This window comes from Caretta caretta, chromosome 6 (genome assembly GCF_965140235.1).
Source record: "Caretta caretta isolate rCarCar2 chromosome 6, rCarCar1.hap1, whole genome shotgun sequence".
NCBI lineage: Eukaryota > Metazoa > Chordata > Testudines > Cheloniidae > Caretta > Caretta caretta.
This window is the reverse complement of record NC_134211.1, coordinates 14,334,384-14,353,949: the sequence shown is the minus strand read 5'-3', so window position 1 is coordinate 14,353,949 and position 19,566 is coordinate 14,334,384. Positions and strand designations below refer to the sequence as shown.

General features: G+C 47.5%; 1 protein-coding gene across 1 annotated transcript; it reads left to right on the top strand.

Annotated features, from left to right (window-relative positions):
* The first annotated feature begins 1,085 nt into the window (after positions 1-1,085).
* LOC125637880 (pepsin A-like) lies at positions 1,086-16,462 on the top strand. The gene is made up of 8 exons (XM_075129015.1): positions 1,086-1,238; positions 2,568-2,685; positions 4,866-4,984; positions 5,735-5,934; positions 14,195-14,311; positions 14,814-14,949; positions 15,086-15,178; positions 16,147-16,462. The coding sequence occupies exons 1-8, from the start codon at positions 1,098-1,100 to the stop codon at positions 16,294-16,296; spliced, it is 1,074 nt and encodes a 357-aa protein (XP_074985116.1). The 5' UTR covers positions 1,086-1,097; the 3' UTR covers positions 16,297-16,462.
* The last annotated feature ends 3,104 nt before the right edge of the window (positions 16,463-19,566 follow it).

The following is a 19,566-nucleotide window of genomic DNA, read 5'->3' as shown; positions in this document are numbered from 1 at the left end:
GTATTTCCTCACTCAGGTGTCTTCAGTTGGCATACTGTAAAGCTATGCTGGGCTGATCTGACTCATCTGCAGGGGGTGGATGCAGGGTGCATCAAGGATCCAGAGTTACACAAATAACCCTGCTTCCTTTACATACATTTACACATCACATTCATTGCATTTACTGTGTATCACACATTTGGGGATTGGCTTGGTTACTTTGTAGGAACCAATCCCTGTACAGCATGCTCTATCCAGGCCATGTGCGACTTACGCATCTTTATGTTCCCATCTTATCTTGTCCATTGTTACCTTGTACTTTGTAAATGATTCCCTTGATGTTCCCTGCCTTATATTGGCTAGTTCAGCCATTCTCTCTTGGCTTACCACCCACTTACCTGTCCTGGTTAGCACAGACATTCTGTGTTCAGTCGACTGATCTATTAACCTCTCTAATCCTGTCTCCCAAAAAATGAGGCTTCCCCCATGTTCAATTACTCCCATCAAGCCTGGCATACAAAGCCAAGATTTCAGTTTGGACATGAGGAGACAGGTCTAGCCGAGGGCGGTAGATTTGTGAGTTATCGGTATAGATATTGTAGTGGAATTTATGTTTGTGGATAAGATTGCACAGAGATAAGGGATAGAAGGATAACAGAGAGGGACAGAGGATCCTTCCAGAAAGTTGAAGGGTGGATCCACTAAAAGACATCAAAGAGTGATTACAGATATAGGAGGGAGAACCATGAGAGTAGAGAGACATGGAAGCCAAGGGAGAACGTGATTTCAAGCAGAACAGTGTGGTCAACGGAGTCAAGGCGGCTGATAATACTTCCCTTGTCCATCTTGTCTATTTCCGCTGGGTCATCTCTCCGTCATCTCTAGTACACATGTGCTGGAATTTTCCAAGGGTCCTATGGGAATTATGTGCCCAACTCCCATTGACTTTCAGTGCACTGGGACCCCAACTCCTTTACACTCCTTTGATAATCCTAGGTTTACTAAGGGGTCTCAGTGCAATGTAAAAGCTGGATTGCACAGTATTCCCTGACTACTGCTTATTTGTTACTGATCAGTCTCTCTCCCCACCCCTGTTGATTAGGGTCTCCCTGAAGAAGATGAAATCCCTGAGGCAGAACCTTAAGGAACATGGCTTGCTGGAGGATTTCCTGAAGAAACACCCTTACAACCCGGCCTCCAAGTATTTCCCCAGCCTGGCCAACGAGAATGCCAGTGAGCCCCTAACAAACTACATGGATGTGAGTATGGCAGGAGAGCAGGTCTTGTAGCCTCCCTCTCCTCATCAAAGCTTCCCACTCCTCTGCCAAGAGCTGATCTCTCCTCCTCCCAAAAGTGCCCCAACACACTCCCTTACCCATGTGCTTCCAACCAAGCTCTCATCTTGCTGCTGCCAAGAATCTGTGCTGGGCCACCCAGCCCTGATTGGATGGTGTCAAGGTTCCTTTGCCACTCTGAACTCTAGGGTACAGATGTGGGGATCTGCATGAAAGACCCCCTAAGCTTATTTTTACCAGCTTAGGTTAAAACTTCCTCAAGGCCTTGTCCTTGAACCGTATGCTGCCACCACCAAGCGTGTTAAACAAAGAACAGGGAGAGAGCCCACTTGGAGACGTCTTCCCCCAAAATATCCCCCCAAGCCCTACACCCCCTTTCCTGGGGGAGGCTTGTTAAAAATCCTCACCAGTTTGTACAGGTGAACACAGACCCAAAACCCTTGGATCTTAAAAACAATGAAAAATCAATCAGGTTCTGAAAAGAAGAATTTTAATTAAAGAAAATGTAAAAGAATCACCTCTGTAAAATCAGGATGGTAAATACCTTACAGGGTAATCAGATTCAAAACACAGAGAATTCCTCTAGGCAAAACTTTAAGTTACGAAAAGACAAAAAAACAGGAATATACCTTCCATCCAGCACAGCTTATTTTACCAGCCATTTAACAAAAGGAAATCTAACGCATTTCTAGCTAGATTACTTACTAACTAACAGAAGTTCTGAGACTGCATTCCTGATCTGTTCCCCGCAACAGCATCACCCAGACAGATGAACCCTTTGTTTCCCCCCATCCCGATTTGAAAGTATCTTGTTTCCTCATTGGTCATTTTGGTCAGGTGCCAGCAAGGTTATCTTAGCTTCTTAACCCTTTAGAGGTGAAAGGGTTTTGCCTCTGTCCAGGAGGGATTTTATAGCACTGTATACGGAAAGGTGGTTACCCTTCCTTTTATTTTTATGACAGATGGGATTAAGAAGAGCACTGGGAACAGCACTCCCAGGGTCTGCTGGCTCCCCCCTACTCAACGCCCCCTCTCACACACTGTTATTTATGGGGACTAGGGCTAAATGACTCTGTGCCTCAGATGCCAGTAGGTGCTAGGAGCCATGCTTGGCAAAGTGATGGCAGAGGAATACCAGGTCAGGCTGAGCCTGTAGCGAGGGCACCATAGCCCAGACCCTCAGCTGGTGTAAATCAGCTTGGGTAGCTATAAGGGTTTACACCAGCTGAAGATCTAGCCCTTGGATGGCAATGGTTCCCTCTCTTTACATCGTTCTTTGTCCTGCTTTGGCAGATCGAGTATTATGGAACCATCTCCATTGGTACCCCAGCCCAGGAGTTCTCTGTCCTCTTCGACACCGGCTCTTCCAACCTGTGGGTGCCCTCCGTGTACTGCTCCAGCACAGCCTGCAGTAAGTCACCTGTAATGCCTCTTGCCTTGACATTCCAGCTGGGCAGGTTGATTGAAATCATAGAGATTTACATTAGTGAGGAAGAACCTTAATTGAAATAATTGATTTTAATCTTGCTTTGCATTTGTACTTTTTAGTTATTTTTCTAAAGGAAGTTGATTCTCACTGGTTTGTTACCACTATAAACATGTTGAGGCCCCACCCTACTCACACCATCCCTCCTCCCTCTGTCGTTCACTCTCCCCAACCCTCTCTCACTTTCACCAGGCTGGGGCAGGAGGATTGGGGTGCAGGCTCTGGGTTGGGGCCGAGGGTTTGGGAGTGTGGGAGGGGGCTCTGGGCTAAGCCTAGGGCAGGCGATTGGGGTGCAGTAGGGGGTGAGGGGCGTGGGCTCTGGGAAGGAGTTTGGGTGCAGGAGGGGGCTCTGGGCTGGGGTAGGGGTGCAGGATGCAGGCTTTGGGAGGGAGTTTCGGTGAGGGAGGGGGCTCAGGGCTGGGGGTCGGGATGGAGGAGGGGATATGGGGTGCAGGCTCTGGGAGGGTGTTTGGGTGCGGGAGGGGGCTCAGGGCTGGGGGTCGGGGTGGAGGAGGGGATATGGGGTGCAGGCTCTGGGAGGGTGTTTGGGTGCGGGAGGGGGCTCAGGGCTGGGGCAGGGGTTTGGGGTGTAGGGTGCAGGATCCGGACAGGAGGCGCTTACCTCGGCTGGCTCCCGCATGGTGGTGCAGCAGGGCTAAGGCAGGCTCTCTGCCTGCCCTGGTCCCACGCTGCTCCTGGAAGAAGCCAGCATGGCCCTGGGGAGGGGGAGGGGGAGAGGGGCTCTGCCCGCTGCCCTTGCCTGCAGGCACCAACGCCGCAGCTCCCATCGGCTGCAGTTCCTGGCCAATGGGAGCTGCAGAGTTAGTGCTGGAGGTGGGGGGAGCGCATAGAAACCCCCCACCTCTCTGTCAGGGGCCTCAGGAACATGCTGGCTGCTTCTGGAAGCAGCACAGGGCCAGGACAGGCAGGGAGGCTGTCTTAGCCCTGCTGTGCCACCGGACTTTTAGCGGCCTAAAATCTCCCGGATCGGCTTCAGTAGCCTCCAGGAGATAGGGCCTGATTCTGCAAGACTCCCAGCGAAACCAGGAAGGTTGGCAATACACATTTATTTACGCAATTATATAGCTTAATATACAATTATTCAGATAAATAATTTGTACTTTTTTCAATTATTTTAGAGAATGGTGAGGGATGCATTTCTTATTCACTATGTAATTACTTTTTGATTTGTGTCAAACTCAATTTGCATGGAAATTGGAATTCACTTTAAAATGCAAAATCCAGCTTTTAAAAAAAATTAGTTAAAACTCCTTTGAATGGGCTGGATACATAAGAAAGAAAAATTTATCAAAACATGTTTTGCATTTAAAAATAACAGATTTATGAAACAAAGGAAGTGTTATCTGTAGTGAGTGAATTGAACTGATTGTTTCTGATCAGCATTTTCTGATTTTAGAACTTGCAGAGCTCATCCTCTCGCACCTAGTTTTTACTCAGAGATTGGAAGAGGAAAACAAGCATTCCCACTTTTCAATTTCCAATTAGTTTCTTAAATTGGAATGAACTAGTCCATGAACTGAACTAGTTAATAAACGGATATAAAGAAAGTATTCTCTTTGCACTTGCAGAAGAGCCTACTGCTGTCAAAAGCTTGTTTAGCACTTGAAGAAATTGTGTTTCCAGATTATGAGAGCACTGAAATTCCTCCAGTTCCACTGACTTTCTTTAATGGCAGAGAACATGCACTGCTTAATAGTAACATTTGTATGTAATTTAGATGATTTTAATGGATTTTAGTTTAGACCTTAACATATGTTGCCCTAATGTCAAGGTTAATTTTAAATAGGATTTTTAAAATCATCTATTTTTATCCACCTCAGAAGCCAGAGAGCAGTAGGTCTCCCTCCATTATCCCTCCACGTGTTGAATGGTGTCAGAGGGAAAACAGGCCCTACTCAGACCCGAAGCTAGATCCACAAAGGCACTTAGGTGTGGCAATACTGAGCTCTGCAATGCTTGACTCTTCGGCACCCTGTCCCCACTAAGGAATTCATAGCCTGTTTAGGCATCCAGGCTCTCTATACAACACATGGGGAGAGTTACAAGTGTCCGTCTGTGACCATCTGACTCTTCTGTACTTGCAGCAAACCACAACCAATTCAACCCATCAGACTCCTCCACCTATGAGGCCACTAATGAGAGTCTCTCCATCCAGTATGGCAGTGGCAGCATGACCGGATTCCTGGCGTATGACACCGTCCAGGTAAATCACAAGAAAGGATCAAGATAGGGAGTTATAAGGACAGGACGCATCTGGGAATCTAAAGAGGAATTCCACATGGAGTGAACCGGGAGAGGGGGATAGAGAAGAGTAGAGAAGAGAGGAGATAAAGCCAGAGAAAGAGGTGGAAGACACAAGAGCAAGCCAGAGATCGTCTGCATTTTTGTATCATGCTCGCTCTATTTTACCCACTTACAAGCAGAGTGCAGCTCATACGTTGACTCCTATTGAAGAGGGTAGGGTATACAGCACCACTGCTCCCTACTGTATGGAACAGAGCTGCTCTGCTGTATACAGTTAGTGCCTTTGTATGGCAGGGAGGCTTTTAGAGCAGGAGGATCTCCGTTTTCTCTCTGCTGTTGGCTTGAAGTGTGGAGTGAGTGTGGCATCCAGAATAGGAACAACTGCGAAATCCTAGGTGATCAAAGGGGCTTTATAGGATTGTTCATACATATAATACCCATTGACACTATTCTTAATGCTGGGGCCTCATTCTGATCTCATGCTGATAACTGCCCACTTCAGCTGAACGACTCCACAAAGAATGAAATCAAAGTCAGACCCATTAGCGCCTACGCACGTAACCCAGTCATTCTTAGGCTGTTCCCATATGTGGGGGAGAGCAGAGTTCAGCTTCTGAAAACTTCCCACCCATGAAGTTCCCTCTGGTAGGACTTAGCAGCTTCTCCTCGGGTATAGCATGTGTCTGATTGTCCCCATCCCTCCCCCAAGATTGGAGGCATTGTGGACACCAAACAGATCTTTGGCCTGAGTGAAACTGAGCCCGGCACAGCCTTTGAGTACTCCGAATTTGATGGGATCCTGGGTCTGGCCTTCCCAAGCATCGCCTCTTCTGGAGCTACCCCCGTCTTCGACAACATGATGAATGAGGGTTTGGTGTCCCAGGACCTCTTCTCTGTCTACCTGAGCTCGTAAGTCAGGGCTGGAAACAGCCCATCTACTGCAGTGAGACTCACGTTCGTATAGTGCCTCTCACACTGAGTGACCCCTGCAATGTTTGCATTAGAATTGCCCAAAAGCAGCTGTCATAAATATAAAGGGAAGGGTAAACCCCTTTAAAATCCCTCCTGGCCAGAGGAATAATCCTCTCACCTGTAAAGGGTTAAGAAGCTAAAGGTAACCTCGCTGGCACCTGACCAAAATGACCAATGAGGAGACAAGATACTTTCAAAAGCTGGGAGGAGGGAGAGAAACAAAGGGTCTGTTTCTCTCTATATGCTGCTTTTGCCGGGGATAGACCAGGAATGGAGTCTTAGAACTTTAGTAAGTAATCTAGCTAGGTATGTGTTAGATTATGATTTCTTTAAATGGCTGAGAAAAGAATTGTGCTGAATAGAATGACTATTTCTGTCTGTGTGTCTTTTTTGTAACTTAAGGTTTTGCCAAGAGGGATTCTCTATGTTTTGAATCTAATTACCCTGTAAGGTATTTACCATCCTGATTTTACAGAGGTGATTCTTTTTTACTTTTTCTTCTATTAAAATTCTTCTTGTAAGAAACTGAATGCTTCTTTTCATTGTTCTTAAGATCCAAGGGTTTGGGTCTGTGGTCACCTATGCAAATTGGTGAGGACTTTTATCAAATCTTCCCCAGGAAGGGGGGTGCAAGGCTTTGGTGAGGATTTTGGGGGAAAGACGTTTCCAAATGGCTCTTTCCCAATAGTAAACCCGGTTAGACATTTGGTGGTGGCAGAGAAAGTCCAAGGGCAAAAGGTAAAATAGTTTTAAATAGTAAAATAGGCAAAAGGTAAAATAGTAAAATAGTTACCTTCGGGAAGTTTTAACCTAAGCTGTTATAAGTAAGCTTTGGAGGTTTCATGCAGGTCCCCACATCTGTACCCTAGAGTTCAGAGTGGGGAAGGAATCTTGACATGGTAGCAGAGCGGTGGGATCAACTTGAAATCATTTTGAGATCAATTTGAGATTTTTTGGACCAGAAACACAGATTTTAAAAGGGATTTTTTTTTCCTTTGGGCTGCTGGAAAGCAGGTTTCCAACTGGAAGTAGTTGGAGTTCTTTTTCTCTGCTTTGGGGCCAAAGCAGAGACAAAAGGGAATTGTCTTTTGTGAGCTGGAGTTTTCTTTACCTAAAGACAGGGTAGTTAACCTCCTGCAGGGAAATTCACAAGTCTTCACAGACCTGAAGTTGTTTTTTTACCTAAGAGCAACTAGAGGGGTTTTCTGCCTATTTGCCTGGAGACAAAGGTGTGAGGGTTTTTTTTTTTAGGATTCCTCTGTAGGCTGACAATCACTATCAGAGAATATAGGTATCATATTACAGCACAGCAAAATTTTACAAGCCAAGTTTTTTCTTTCTTTCTAACTCTTGGGTGTAAAGTTAGTTAAAAACAGAGAGGTTAGGATTACAGACTCCACGGTTCAACAAAACCTGGAATTAGCCAGATTGGAGGCTGAGGAAAAACAATAGGAATATGAAAGATGGATAGAACTCATGCGAATGGAGATGGATGCACATGCAGCCAGGGAAAAAGAAATGGAGGCTGCCCACAGGAGGGAAATGGAGGCGAAGGACAAAGAACTGGAGGCAAAGGAAAAAGAGAGCAAGCATGCACTGGAGATGGAGAATGCAAAGGCTCAGCAGAATATACCAACAAACCCTAGCAATTCTTGTCCAGGTACCACTGCCCATCCCAGAAAGTTCCCCACCTACAAGGCAGGCGATGATATCGAGGCCTTCTTAGAACACTTTGTAAGGGCCTGCCTTGGGTACAACATCTCTACAGACCAATACATGGTAGAGCTGAGGCCGCAGCTCAGTGGACCCTTAGCTGAGGTGGCGGCTGAAATGCCTAAGGAACAAATGAACCAGTATGAACTGTTTAAAACCAAGGTGAGAGTCAGAATGGGGCTAACCCCCGAGCATTCCCATCGGCGGTTCAGAGCCCTAAGTTGGAAACCTGGACATGTCATTTACCCAACATGCCTACCACATTGTGAAACATTGGGATGCTGTTAAATCTCCAGCAGATTTGCCCTTCCTAATGCAAATGGAACAGTTCTTAGAGGGTGTTCCTGAGGAAATAGAAAGATACATCCTAGATGGGAAGCCCAAAACTGTAATCGAGGCGGGGGAGATTGGAGCCAAATGGGTGGAGGTGGCAGAGAAGAAAAAAACTGGTCGCAGTTGGAGCGGATACCAGAAGGGACAACCTCAGACCACACCCTACTACCGGAGGCAGCCCAACGCCCCACCTACCCCCCAAGGAACCCTCCAGACACCTTATTGTCCTGCCACACCATTCTCCAGAAACCCACCTCGCCCCAATGACCCGTCAGCTGGATGACGTTTTAAATGCAACAAGCCGGGGCATGTAAAGGCTAACTGCCCCAAGAACTCCAACAGATTACAGTTCATTGATTTAATTGGGGATGGGTCCTGCTTTTGAGCAGGGGGTTGGACTAGATGACCTCCTGAGGTCCCTTCCAACCCTGATATTCTATGATTCTATGATTCATTGCACCGGAATCACAGCAGAGGTCCTCAGGCCCAGATACCTCCCAGATACCCTTGGAGCGGAGGGAAACTGTGAGTGTGGGCGGGAAAAAGGTCCCTCCGCGTGGAGGGACACCGGAGCACAAGTGTCAGCTATCCATGCTTCCTTAGTGGACCCCAATTTAATCAAGCCAGAGATCCAAGTGACGATTCAACCCTTCAAGACCAACTCTTTCAATTTGCCTACAGCCAAGTTGCCTGTCCAGTACAAGGGCTGGTCAGGAACGTGGACTTTTGCAGTCTATGATGATTATCCCATCCCCATGCTGTTGGCAGAAGACTTGGCCAATCATGTGAAGTCAGCCAAGAGGGTGGGAATGGTCACCCGCAGCCAGACTAAACAAGCTGTCACACCTAGCTCTGTTCCGGAAACTTCTACCAGGACCCGGTCAGAGGTGATGGACCCAGACCCCAGGCCAATGTCTGCAACAGCAGTAGTGGATCCAGTCCCAGAGACCCAGACAGAGCCAGTCCCAGAACCGGAACCGGCGGAACAACCAACACCAGACCCATGCCAGCACTGAATCCAGTACTTGCAATCCCAACACCAGAGGGCCCCACCGAACCTGAACCGGCAGCAGCCGATAACCCTACACAAGAGGCTCAGCCGGAGCCTGAACCCCAACATAGTGCACTAGCGGAGAGCGGTTCACAGTCAACGGAAACAGCCCCATCCCCTACATCGCTTCCAGAGGGACCAAGCCTAGGTCCACAATCCAATGAGGAACTGATGTCTCCAGCATCAAGGGAACAGTTCCAGACCGAACAGGAAGCAGATGAAAGCCTCCAGAGAGCTTGGACGGTGGCACAGAGCAACCCCCCGCCTCTCAGCTCTTCTAATCGATCCAGGTTTGTTGTAGAAAGAGGACTTTTATACAAGGAAACTCTTTCTGGTGGACACCAGGAAGACTGGCATCCTCAAAGACAGTTGGTAGTTCCAACTAAGTACCGGGTCAAGCTCTTGAGCTTAGTCCATGATCATCCTAGTGGCCAGGCTGGGGTGAACAGGACCAAAGACCGGTGGGGGAGGTCATTCCACTGGGAGGGAATGGGCAAGGATGTTTCTACCTATGTCCGGTCTTGTGAGGTATGCCAAAAAGTGGGAAAACCCCAAGACCAGGGCAAAGCCCCTCTCCAGCCGCTCCTCATCATTGAAGTTCCATTTCAGCGAGTAGCTGTGGATATTCTGGGTCCTTTTCCGAAAAAGACACCCACAGGAAAGCAGTACATACTGACTTTCATGGATTTTGCCACCCGATGGCCGGAAGCAGTAGCTCTGAGCAATACCAGGGCTAAAAGTGTGTGCCAGGCATTAACAGACATTGTTGCCAGGGTAGGTTGGCCCTCTGACATCCTCACAGATGCAGGAACTAATTTCCTGGCAGGAACTATGGAAAGCCTTTGGGAAGCTCATGGGGTAAACCACTTGGTTGCCACTCCTTACCACCATCAAACAAATGACATGGTGGAGAAGTTTAATGGAACTTTGCGGGCCATGATACATAAATTCGTAAATGAACACTCCAATGATTGGGACCTAGTGTTGCAGCAGTTGCTCTTTGCCTACAAAGTTGCACCACATCCCAGTTTAGGGTTTTCACCATTTGAACTTGTATATGGCCGCGAGGTTAAGGGGCCATTACAGTTGGTGAAGCAGCAATGGGAGGGATTTACACCTTGTCCAGGAACTAACATTCTGGACTTTGCAACCAACCTACAAAACACCCTCCGAACCTCTTTAGCCCTTGCTAAAGAAAACCTACAGGATGCTCAAAAAGAGCAAAAAGCCTGGTATGATAAACATGCCAGAGAGCATTCCTTCAAAGTAGGAGACCAGGTCATGGTTTTAAAGGTGCTTCAGGCCCATAAAATGGAAGCGTCGTGGGAAGAGCCATTCACGGTCCAGGAGCACCTGGGAACTCTTAATTATCTCATAGCATTCCCCTCCTCCAACCGAAAGCCTAAGGTGTACCATATTAATTCTCTAAAGCCCTTTTATTCCCGAGAATTAAAGATTTGTCAGTTTACAGCCCAGGGAGGAGATGACGCTGAGTGGCCTGAAGGTGTCTACTACGAAGGGAAAAGTGCTGGTGGCGTGGAAGAGGTGAACCTCTCCATGACCCTTTGGCGTATGCAGCAACAGCAGATCCAGGAGCTGTGCGCTAGCTACGCGCTGACGTTCTCAGCCACCCCAGGACTGACTGAACGGGCATACCACTCCATTGACACAGGTAATGCTCACCCAATTAAAGTCCAACCTTACCGGGTGTCTCCTCAAGCTAAAACTGCTATAGAACGGGAGATCCAGGATAAGTTACAGATGGGTGTAATCCGCCCCTCTGGCAGTGCATGGGCATCTCCAGTGGTTCTAGTTCCCAAACCAGATGGGGAGATACGTTTTTGTGTGGACTACAATAAGCTAAATGCTGTAACTCACCCAGACAATTATCCAATGCCACGCACAGATGAACTATTAGAGAAACTGGGATAGGCCAAGGGGTACTGGCAGGTACCGCTAGATGAATCCGCCAAGGAAAGGTCAGCCTTCACCACCCATGTCGGGCTGCATGAATTTAATGTACTCCCTTTCGGGCTGCGGAATGCACCCGCCACCTTCCAAAGACTTGTAGATGGTCTCCTAGCGGGATTAGGAGAATATGCAGGCGCCTACCTTGACGATGTGGCCATATTTTCGGATTCCTGGGCAGAACACCTGGAACATCTACAAAAAGTCTTTGAGCGCATAAGGGAGGCAGGACTAACTGTTAAGGCTAAGAAGTGTCAAATAGGCCTAGACATTGTGAAGAGAGTGGTCACTTTGGATGGGCTATTACCAGCAGGAGAGTGAGTTTGTGTGTGGGGGGGCGGAGGGTGAGAAAACCTGGATTTGTGCTGGAAATGGCCCAACTTGATGATCACTTTAGATAAGCTATTACCAGCAGGACAGTGGGGTGGGAGGAGGTATTGTTTCATAGTCTCTGTATGTATATAATGTCTTCTGCAGTTTCCACGGTATGCATCCGATGAAGTGAGCTGTAGCTCACGAAAGCTCATGCTCAAATAAATTGGTTAGTCTCTAAGGTGCCACAAGTACTCCTTTTCTTTTTGCGAATACAGACTAACACGGCTGTTACTCTGAAACAGGCCTAGACAGAGTGATTTACCTTGGACACCAGGTGGGTCAAGGAACTATCAACCCCCTACAGGCCAAAGTGGATGCTATCCAAAAGTGGCCTGTCCCCAAGTCAAAGAAACAGGTTCAATCCTTCTTAGGCTTGGCCGGTTATTACAGACTATTTGTACCGCAATACAGCCAAATCACCAACCCCCTGATAGACCTAACCAAAAAGAAACAGCCAAATTCCGTGCAGTGGACCGAAGAGTATCAGAAGGCCTTTAACCAGCTTAAAGCGACACTCATGTATGACCCTGTACTCAGGGTCCCAGACTTTGACAAATCGTTCCTAGTAATCACAGATGCATCTGAGCGTGGTGTTGGAGCAGTTTTAATGCAGAACGGACCTGATCAAGAATTCCACCCTGTAGTGTTTCTCAGCAAGAAGCTGTCTGAGAGGGAAAGCAACTGGTCAGTCACTGAAAAAGAATGTTACGCTATTGTCTACGCTCTGGAAAAGCTACGCCCATATATTTGGGGACGGCATTTCCACCTGCAAACCGACCATGCTGCGCTACAGTGGCTTCATACCGCCACGGGAAATAACAAAAAACTTATTCGGTGGAGTTTAGCTCTCCAAGATTTTGATTTCGACATCCAACACATCTAGGAGCTTCTAACAAAGTGGCTGATGCACTCTCCCGTGAAAGTTTCCCAGAATCAACAGGTTAAAATCATCCTTGAGATGTGGAAAATATTCTTAGTCTTTATATACTTGGTAGTATATTTAGAGGTGCCTGTGTCTTATTAACTCTGTTTTTTCCTAGAACTCCAGGAAGAAATCCCAGGCAGTGTTTCACCCTGTCTGTGATTTGGGGGGGGCGTGTCATAAATATAAAGGGAAGGGTAACCACCTTTAAAATCCCTCCCGGCCAGAGGAAAAACCCTTTCACCTGTAAAGGGTTGAGAAGCTAGGATAACCTCGCTGGCACCTGACCAAAATGACCAACGAGGAGACAAGATACTTTCAAAGCTGGAGGGGGGAGAAACAAAGGGTCTGTCTGTGTGATGCTTTTGCCAGGGACAGAACAGGAATGGAGTCTTAGAATTTAGTAAGTAATCTAGCTACATATGCGTTAGATTCTGATTTCTTTAAATGGCTGAGGAAATAAGCTGTGCTGACAGGAATGGATATTCCTGTCTTTGTGTCTTTTTGTAACTTAAGGTTTTGCCTAGAGGGATTCTCTATGTTTTGAATCTAATTACCCTGTAAGGTATTTACCATCCTGATTTTACAGAGGTGATTCTTTTTACTTTTTCTTCTATTAAAATTCTTCTTGTAAGAAACTGAATGCTTCTTTTCATTGTTCTTAAGATCCAAGGGTTTGGGTCTGTGGTCACCTATACAAATTGGTGAGGATTTTTATCAAACCTTCCCCAGGAAGGGGGGTGCAACGTTTTGGTGAGGATTTTGGGGGGAAAGACGTTTCCAAACGGCTCTTTCCCAATAATAAACCCGGTTAAACGTTTGGTGGTGGCAGCGAAAGTCCAAGGGCAACAGGTAAAATAGTTTGTACCTTGGGGAAGTTTTAACCTAAGCTGGTAAAAATAAGCTTAGGAGGTTTTCATGCAGGTCCCCACATCTGTACCCTAGAGTTCAGAGTGGGGAAGGAACCTTGACAGTCATCAAGCAAAATAAAGCAAAAACACGCAAGTCTAAGCCTAATACATTAAGAAACTGATTACAGGTAAAATCTCACCCTCAGAGATGTTCCAATAAGCTTCTTTCACAATTTGGGCCCAAGTTTTCGGGAGCAGAAATTAACGCTACTATCTCTAATGATTACATTAAAGCATCAGGACCATATCAAGCACTGCCCAGTGCCAAGGTAGGTCATCAATATTACACTGACTCCTGGGGGAAACATTCCCCCAAACGTGGTTCCCTCACTTAGCATCTTCTAGCATCATACAGAACCATTTGCTTGGTACTGACTCAGAGGGAAGAGCAGCACCTACTGAGTGACTGGTTTCAGAGTAACAGCCGTGTTAGTCTGTATTCACAAAAAGAAAAGGAGTACTTGTGGCACCTTAGAGACTAACCAATTTGAGCATAAGCTTTCGTGAGCTACAGCTCCGATGAAGTGAGCTGTAGCTCACGAAAGCTTATGCTCAAATAAATTGGTTAGTCTCTAAGGTGCCACAAGTACTCCTTTTCTTTTTACTGAGTGACTGACACCACTGCCTCAAACACCTGGGCCTTTCCTTGAAGGTCTCCCATCCAGTTTTAGGGCAGGTCCAATCATGCTTAGCTTTTGAAATCTAGCAAGAGACAGGGCAAAGTAAGATTAAAGTAGGGGGTGAGGTGCCACTCTCATCCAACCATCCTTTCCTTTCTCTGTACTAGATGCTGATGTGCCCAGCTATGACTCTACCCCAGCACTGCCCAGCTGTGGTCCTTTTCTAACAGATGGGGCATTTGCTATTGTCTTGTTAGCCGACCATTCATGGATCTTCCTTGACTCTCCTCTCTTCCTTCTCCAGTGATGAGCAGAGCGGCAGCTTTGTGATGTTTGGTGGCATTGACTCATCTTACTACTCTGGGAGCCTGAACTGGATCCCTCTCTCTGCTGAGACTTACTGGGAAATCACCATGGACAGGTATCTCCCACCCCTTGGCCCTTCCCCTCAATCGTGCCACCTTGAGGAGACAGGCAATAGGAGGTGTGTGTGGGAGCTCAACTTGCAGAGTCTAGACAAGATGAGAGACAAAGGAGTAGGAATCACACCTTCCTTGGAGCTATAGGAAAGGGGCTCAACAGTGAGGAGGTTAGATCAGTGTTTCTCCACCTCATCCACATCAGGAACCTTCATCTGGCCAGCTCTGCTTAGCAATAAAGGAAAGGGCAGGATGGTCACAACCCCTTGACATCTTTGTGACACCCAGGGTAGATCGGTCACAGTCCCAGAAGGATGTAGGATGATGAGTGATGGGCAGTAGCCAAGGAAGGTTGAAGCTGAAACATTAGGGGAAAGTTCTTGGCAGTTGTAGCAAGGGAATGGTGAGGCAGCTCCACAGGCCTCTCGCTGCTGGCTCATGTGCTGAGTGGGAATGAAATCGGGAGCGTTACTGGGAACGTTCCCCCGACTCTCTCTCTTGCAGCGTCACCATGAACGGAGAGACCATCGCTTGCTCTAGTGGCTGCCGGGCTGTCATTGACACTGGCACTTCTCTGCTGGCTGGGCCCCCTTCTGGCATCTCCAACATCAACTCCTACATCGGCGCCAGCGATGGCACGGTAAGGGCAAGAAGCGGGGACAGACACTTCTAGCGCTGTCTGTTACACACGGATGTGATGCTCCATCTCTCATTGGAGAACCTAGTGTCCGAGATGCGTCTAACCTTTCCTCCATGTGTTGCCTCCCTCCCTGCAGATCAGCTGCAGTGCCATGAGCAGCCTGCCCAACATCGTCTTCACCATCAATGGCATCGAGTTCCCTGTGCCCCCCAGTGCCTACATTCTTGATGTGAGTGTTCTGCTGAGAAAGCCGCCTCGGGGCCTCTTATCGAGGGCTTGTGCCTGAGGCCATTGCACTGAGCATGCTGGCAATTGCCCCCTGCACAGCCGGCATGGGCCTGCAGGAGCATCACTGAGATGCAGCTCAGACTCTGTCCCCAGTATGAGAGTGGGGAGGCAGAGAGCTCTTCTCACAAACAGTTCCAGTGGGAGGGACGGTCAAGATCAAGGCAGGCCCACAGTGAAAGTGACATACCGCAAGAGCAGCGAGGCAGCCTGTAAAGCTGGCCACCATAGGAGATCACCAGGGCAGGGGCCTTACGGGGCTAGGAGAGAATTAAATGAGCAGCTACCCAAGCTGGGAGGCTAGATCAAGAGAGATCACTGCCTCGCGCTCCAGGGCATGGGCATCAGGAAGGAGTTTCCTTCCCCATGATAAAGGTTTGCTTCCCTCTGGGGAGGAACAGGCAAGCTGCTTTAACAGCACACAGCAACACCAGCTGGTAGCAGGCAGTGGGGAAGCCCAAATCCACTTATAATCACAGCAGGATTTCTGGTGGCAGAATGTAATTGCTTCCTTTGGAATCTGGCCAGGAGTCTGGAGAGAGCGCGCTTAGCCTCCCCAAGGGATGTGTCATGAACAGAAGTGGTCAGGACCTTGCTTTTCTTCCCATTTGAAAGTTTGCACCCCTTAGCCTGAAGCTGTTCCTAGGCCCAAATCCACAAAGGTAGGTGAGTGGAGGTTAGATATCTAAATAGCTCCAAACATTGGGGACCAACTCACCAGTGCCACTCCCTAGGGCCCATAGAGATCTCCCATCAAAGCCCTGACCCAGCCTAATGCTCCTTAGCTTGGGAGCTCTGAGAGTCCAGCCGAAGATGGTACAAGCACAGGCATGTGCAGGCTCTACAGGATGATAACTCAAGGGATCATTGAAGTTCCTGCCCAGTAATTATGTCCTATTTTTCCTGGTGCAGGACTCTGGCTCTTGTAGCTCTGGCTTTGAAAGCATCGACCTCCCTACCCCCTCTGGAGAGCTCTGGATCCTTGGAGATGTCTTCATCAGCCAGTACTACGTTGTCTTCGACAGGGCCAACAACCAGGTGGCCCTGGCCTCTGTGGCATGAACACAGAGCCATTCCCGGGACACTGCCATGGAACCCTGACCCCAGAGAGTCTCCGTTTCTCTAGATCCCCAACACCGCATATTGATCTACTGACCCCACCCCACACTCACCCTCTGTCCTGTAATCTTACCCCCAGTAGAATGAAGTAATATAAGAGCATTCGAGTGAATTGCTTCTCTTTGATGGGGTGAATGACTTAGATTCCACCACTGTGAAAAGGGAGATGTACCTTCTGCCAGCACCGCTCATTCCTGACCGGGAGCCCCTACTGCTATTCCAGCCTTGCCCCTCCCCATCTCCCTCTGTGCCAACACTTCTCACTCCTGACCTGTTTGATTTGTTTACTTCCAACAAAATGACAGGTTTCAGAGTAGCAGCTGTGTTAGTCTGTATCCATAAAAGGAACAGGAGTATTTGTTTCAGAGTAACAGCCGTGTTAGTCTGTATTTGCAAAAAGAAAAGGAGTACTTGTGGCACCTTAGAGACTAACCAATTTATTTGAGCATGAGCTTTCGTGAGCTACAGCTCACTTCATCGGATGCATACCGTGGAAACTGCAGCAGACTTTATATACACACAGAGAATATGAAACAATACCTCCTCCCACCCCACTGTCCTGCTGGTAATAGCTTATCTAAAGTGATCATCAAGTTGGGCCATTTCCAGCACAAATCCAGGTTTTCTCACCCTCCATCCCCCCACACACAAATTCACTCTCCTGCTGGTAATAGCCCATCCAAAGTGACAACTCTCTACACAATGTGCATGATAACCAAGTTGGGCCATTTCCTGCACAAATCCAGGTTCTCTCACCCCCCTCCAAAAAACACACACACAAACTCACTATCCTGCTGGTAATAGCTCATCCAAAATGACCACTCTCCCTACAATGTGCATGGTAATCAAGGTGGGCCATGTCCAGCACAAATCCAGGCTTTCTCACCCCCCCCCTTTTTTTTCCCAGGGACACACACACACACACACACACACAAACTCACTCTCCTGCTGGCAATAGCTCATCCAAACTGACCACTCTCCAAGTTTAAATCCAAGTTAAACCAGAACGTCTGGTGTGTGTGTGTGGGGGGGGGTAGGAAAAAACAAGGGGAAATAGGCTACCTTGCATAATGACTTAGCCACTCCCAGTCTCTATTTAAGCCTAAATTAATAGTATCCAATTTGCAAATGAATTCCAATTCAGCAGTTTCTCGCTGGAGTCTGGATTTGAAGTTTTTTTGTTTTAAGATAGCGACCTTCATGTCTGTGATTGCGTGACCAGAGAGATTGAAGTGTTCTCCGACTGGTTTATGAATGTTATAATTCTTGACATCTGATTTGTGTCCATTTATTCTTTTACGTAGAGACTGTCCAGTTTGACCAATATAAATGGCAGAGGGGCATTGCTGGCACATGATGGCATATATCACATTGGTGGATGTGCAGGTGAACGAGCCTCTGATAGCGTGGCTGATGTTATTAGGCCAGTGCTAATAAACAATGGTCACATAAACACCACCCTATACCGGAAACCTACTGACCGCTATTCCTACCTACATGCCTCCAGCTTTCACCCTGACCACACCACACGATCCATCGTCTACAGCCAAGCTCTGCGATACAACCACATTTGCTCCAACCCCTCAGACAGAGACAAACACCTACAAGATCTCTGTCAAGCTTTCTTACAACTACAATACCCACCTGCGGAAGTAAAGAAACAGATTGATAGAGCCAGAAGAGTTCCCAGAAGTTACCTACTACAGGACAGGCCCAACAAAGAAAATAACAGAACGCCACTAGCCGTCACCTTCAGCCCCCAACTAAAACCCCTCCAACGCATTATTAAGGATCTACAACCTATCCTAAAGGATGACCCAACACTCTCACAAATCTTGGGAGACAGGCCAGTCCTTGCCTACAGACAGCCCAGCAACCTGAAGCAAATACTCACCAACAACCACATACCACACAACAGAACCACTAACCCAGGAACTTATCCTTGCAACAAAGCCCGTTGCCAACTGTGCCCACATATCTATTCAGGGGACACCATCACAGGGCCTAATAACATCAGCCACACTATCAGAGGCTCGTTCACCTGCACATCCACCAATGTGATATATGCCATCATGTGCCAGCAATGCCCCTCTGCCATTTACATTGGTCAAACTGGACAGTCTCTACGTAAAAGAATAAATGGACACAAATCAGATGTCAAGAATTATAACATTCATAAACCAGTCGGAGAATACTTCAATCTCTCTGGTCACGCAATCACAGACATGAAGGTCGCTATCTTAAAACAAAAAAACTTCAAATCCAGACTCCAGCGAGAAACTGCTGAATTGGAATTCATTTGCAAATTGGATACTATTAATTTAGGCTTAAATAGAGACTGGGAGTGGCTAAGTCATTATGCAAGGTAGCCTATTTCCCCTTGTTTTTTCCTACCCCCCCCCCCCAGACGTTCTGGTTTAACTTGGATTTAAACTTGGAGAGTGGTCAGTTTGGATGAGCTATTGCCAGCAGGAGAGTGAGTTTGTGTGTGTGTGTGTGTGTCCCTGGGGAAAAAAAAGAGGGGGGGGGGTGAGAAAGCCTGGATTTGTGCTGGACATGGCCCACCTTGATTACCATGCACATTGTAGGGAGAGTGGTCACTTTGGATGAGCTATTACCAGCAGGAGAGTAAGTTTGTGTGTGTATGGGGGTGGGGGGGTGAGAAAACCTGAATTTGTGCTGGAAATGGCCCACCTTGATTATCATGCACATTGTAGGGAGAGTGGTCACTTTGGATGAGCTATTACCAGCAGGATAGTGAGTTTGTGTGTGTGTGTTTTTGGAGGGGGGTGAGAGAACCTGGATTTGTGCAGGAAATGGCCCAACTTGATTATTATGCACATTGTGTAGAGAGTTGTCACTTTGGATGGGCTGTTACCAGCAGGAGAGTGAATTTGTGTGTGGGGGGGTGGAGGGTGAGAAAACCTGGATTTGTGCTGGAAATGGCCCAACTTGATGATCACTTTAGATAAGCTATTACCAGCAGGACAGTGGGGTGGGAGGAGGTATTGTTTCATATTCTCTGTGTGTATATAAAGTCTGCTGCAGTTTCCACGGTATGCATCCGATGAAGTGAGCTGTAGCTCACGAAAGCTCATGCTCAAATAAATTGGTTAGTCTCTAAGGTGCCACAAATACTCCTTTTCTTTTTAGGAGTATTTGTGGCACCTTAAAGACTAACAAATTTATTTGAGCATAAGCTTTCGTGGGCTA

Bases quoted from the DNA above. Each gene is read 5' to 3' on its own strand.
- LOC125637880 (XM_075129015.1), top strand. From the start codon at position 1,098: ATGAAATCCCTGAGGCAGAACCTTAAGGAACATGGCTTGCTGGAGGAT. The intron at 2,686-4,865 runs GTAAGTCACCTG...CTGTACTTGCAG, and splicing joins CTGCTCCAGCACAGCCTGCA to CAAACCACAACCAATTCAAC. The intron at 5,935-14,194 runs GTAAGTCAGGGC...TTCCTTCTCCAG, and splicing joins TTCTCTGTCTACCTGAGCTC to TGATGAGCAGAGCGGCAGCT.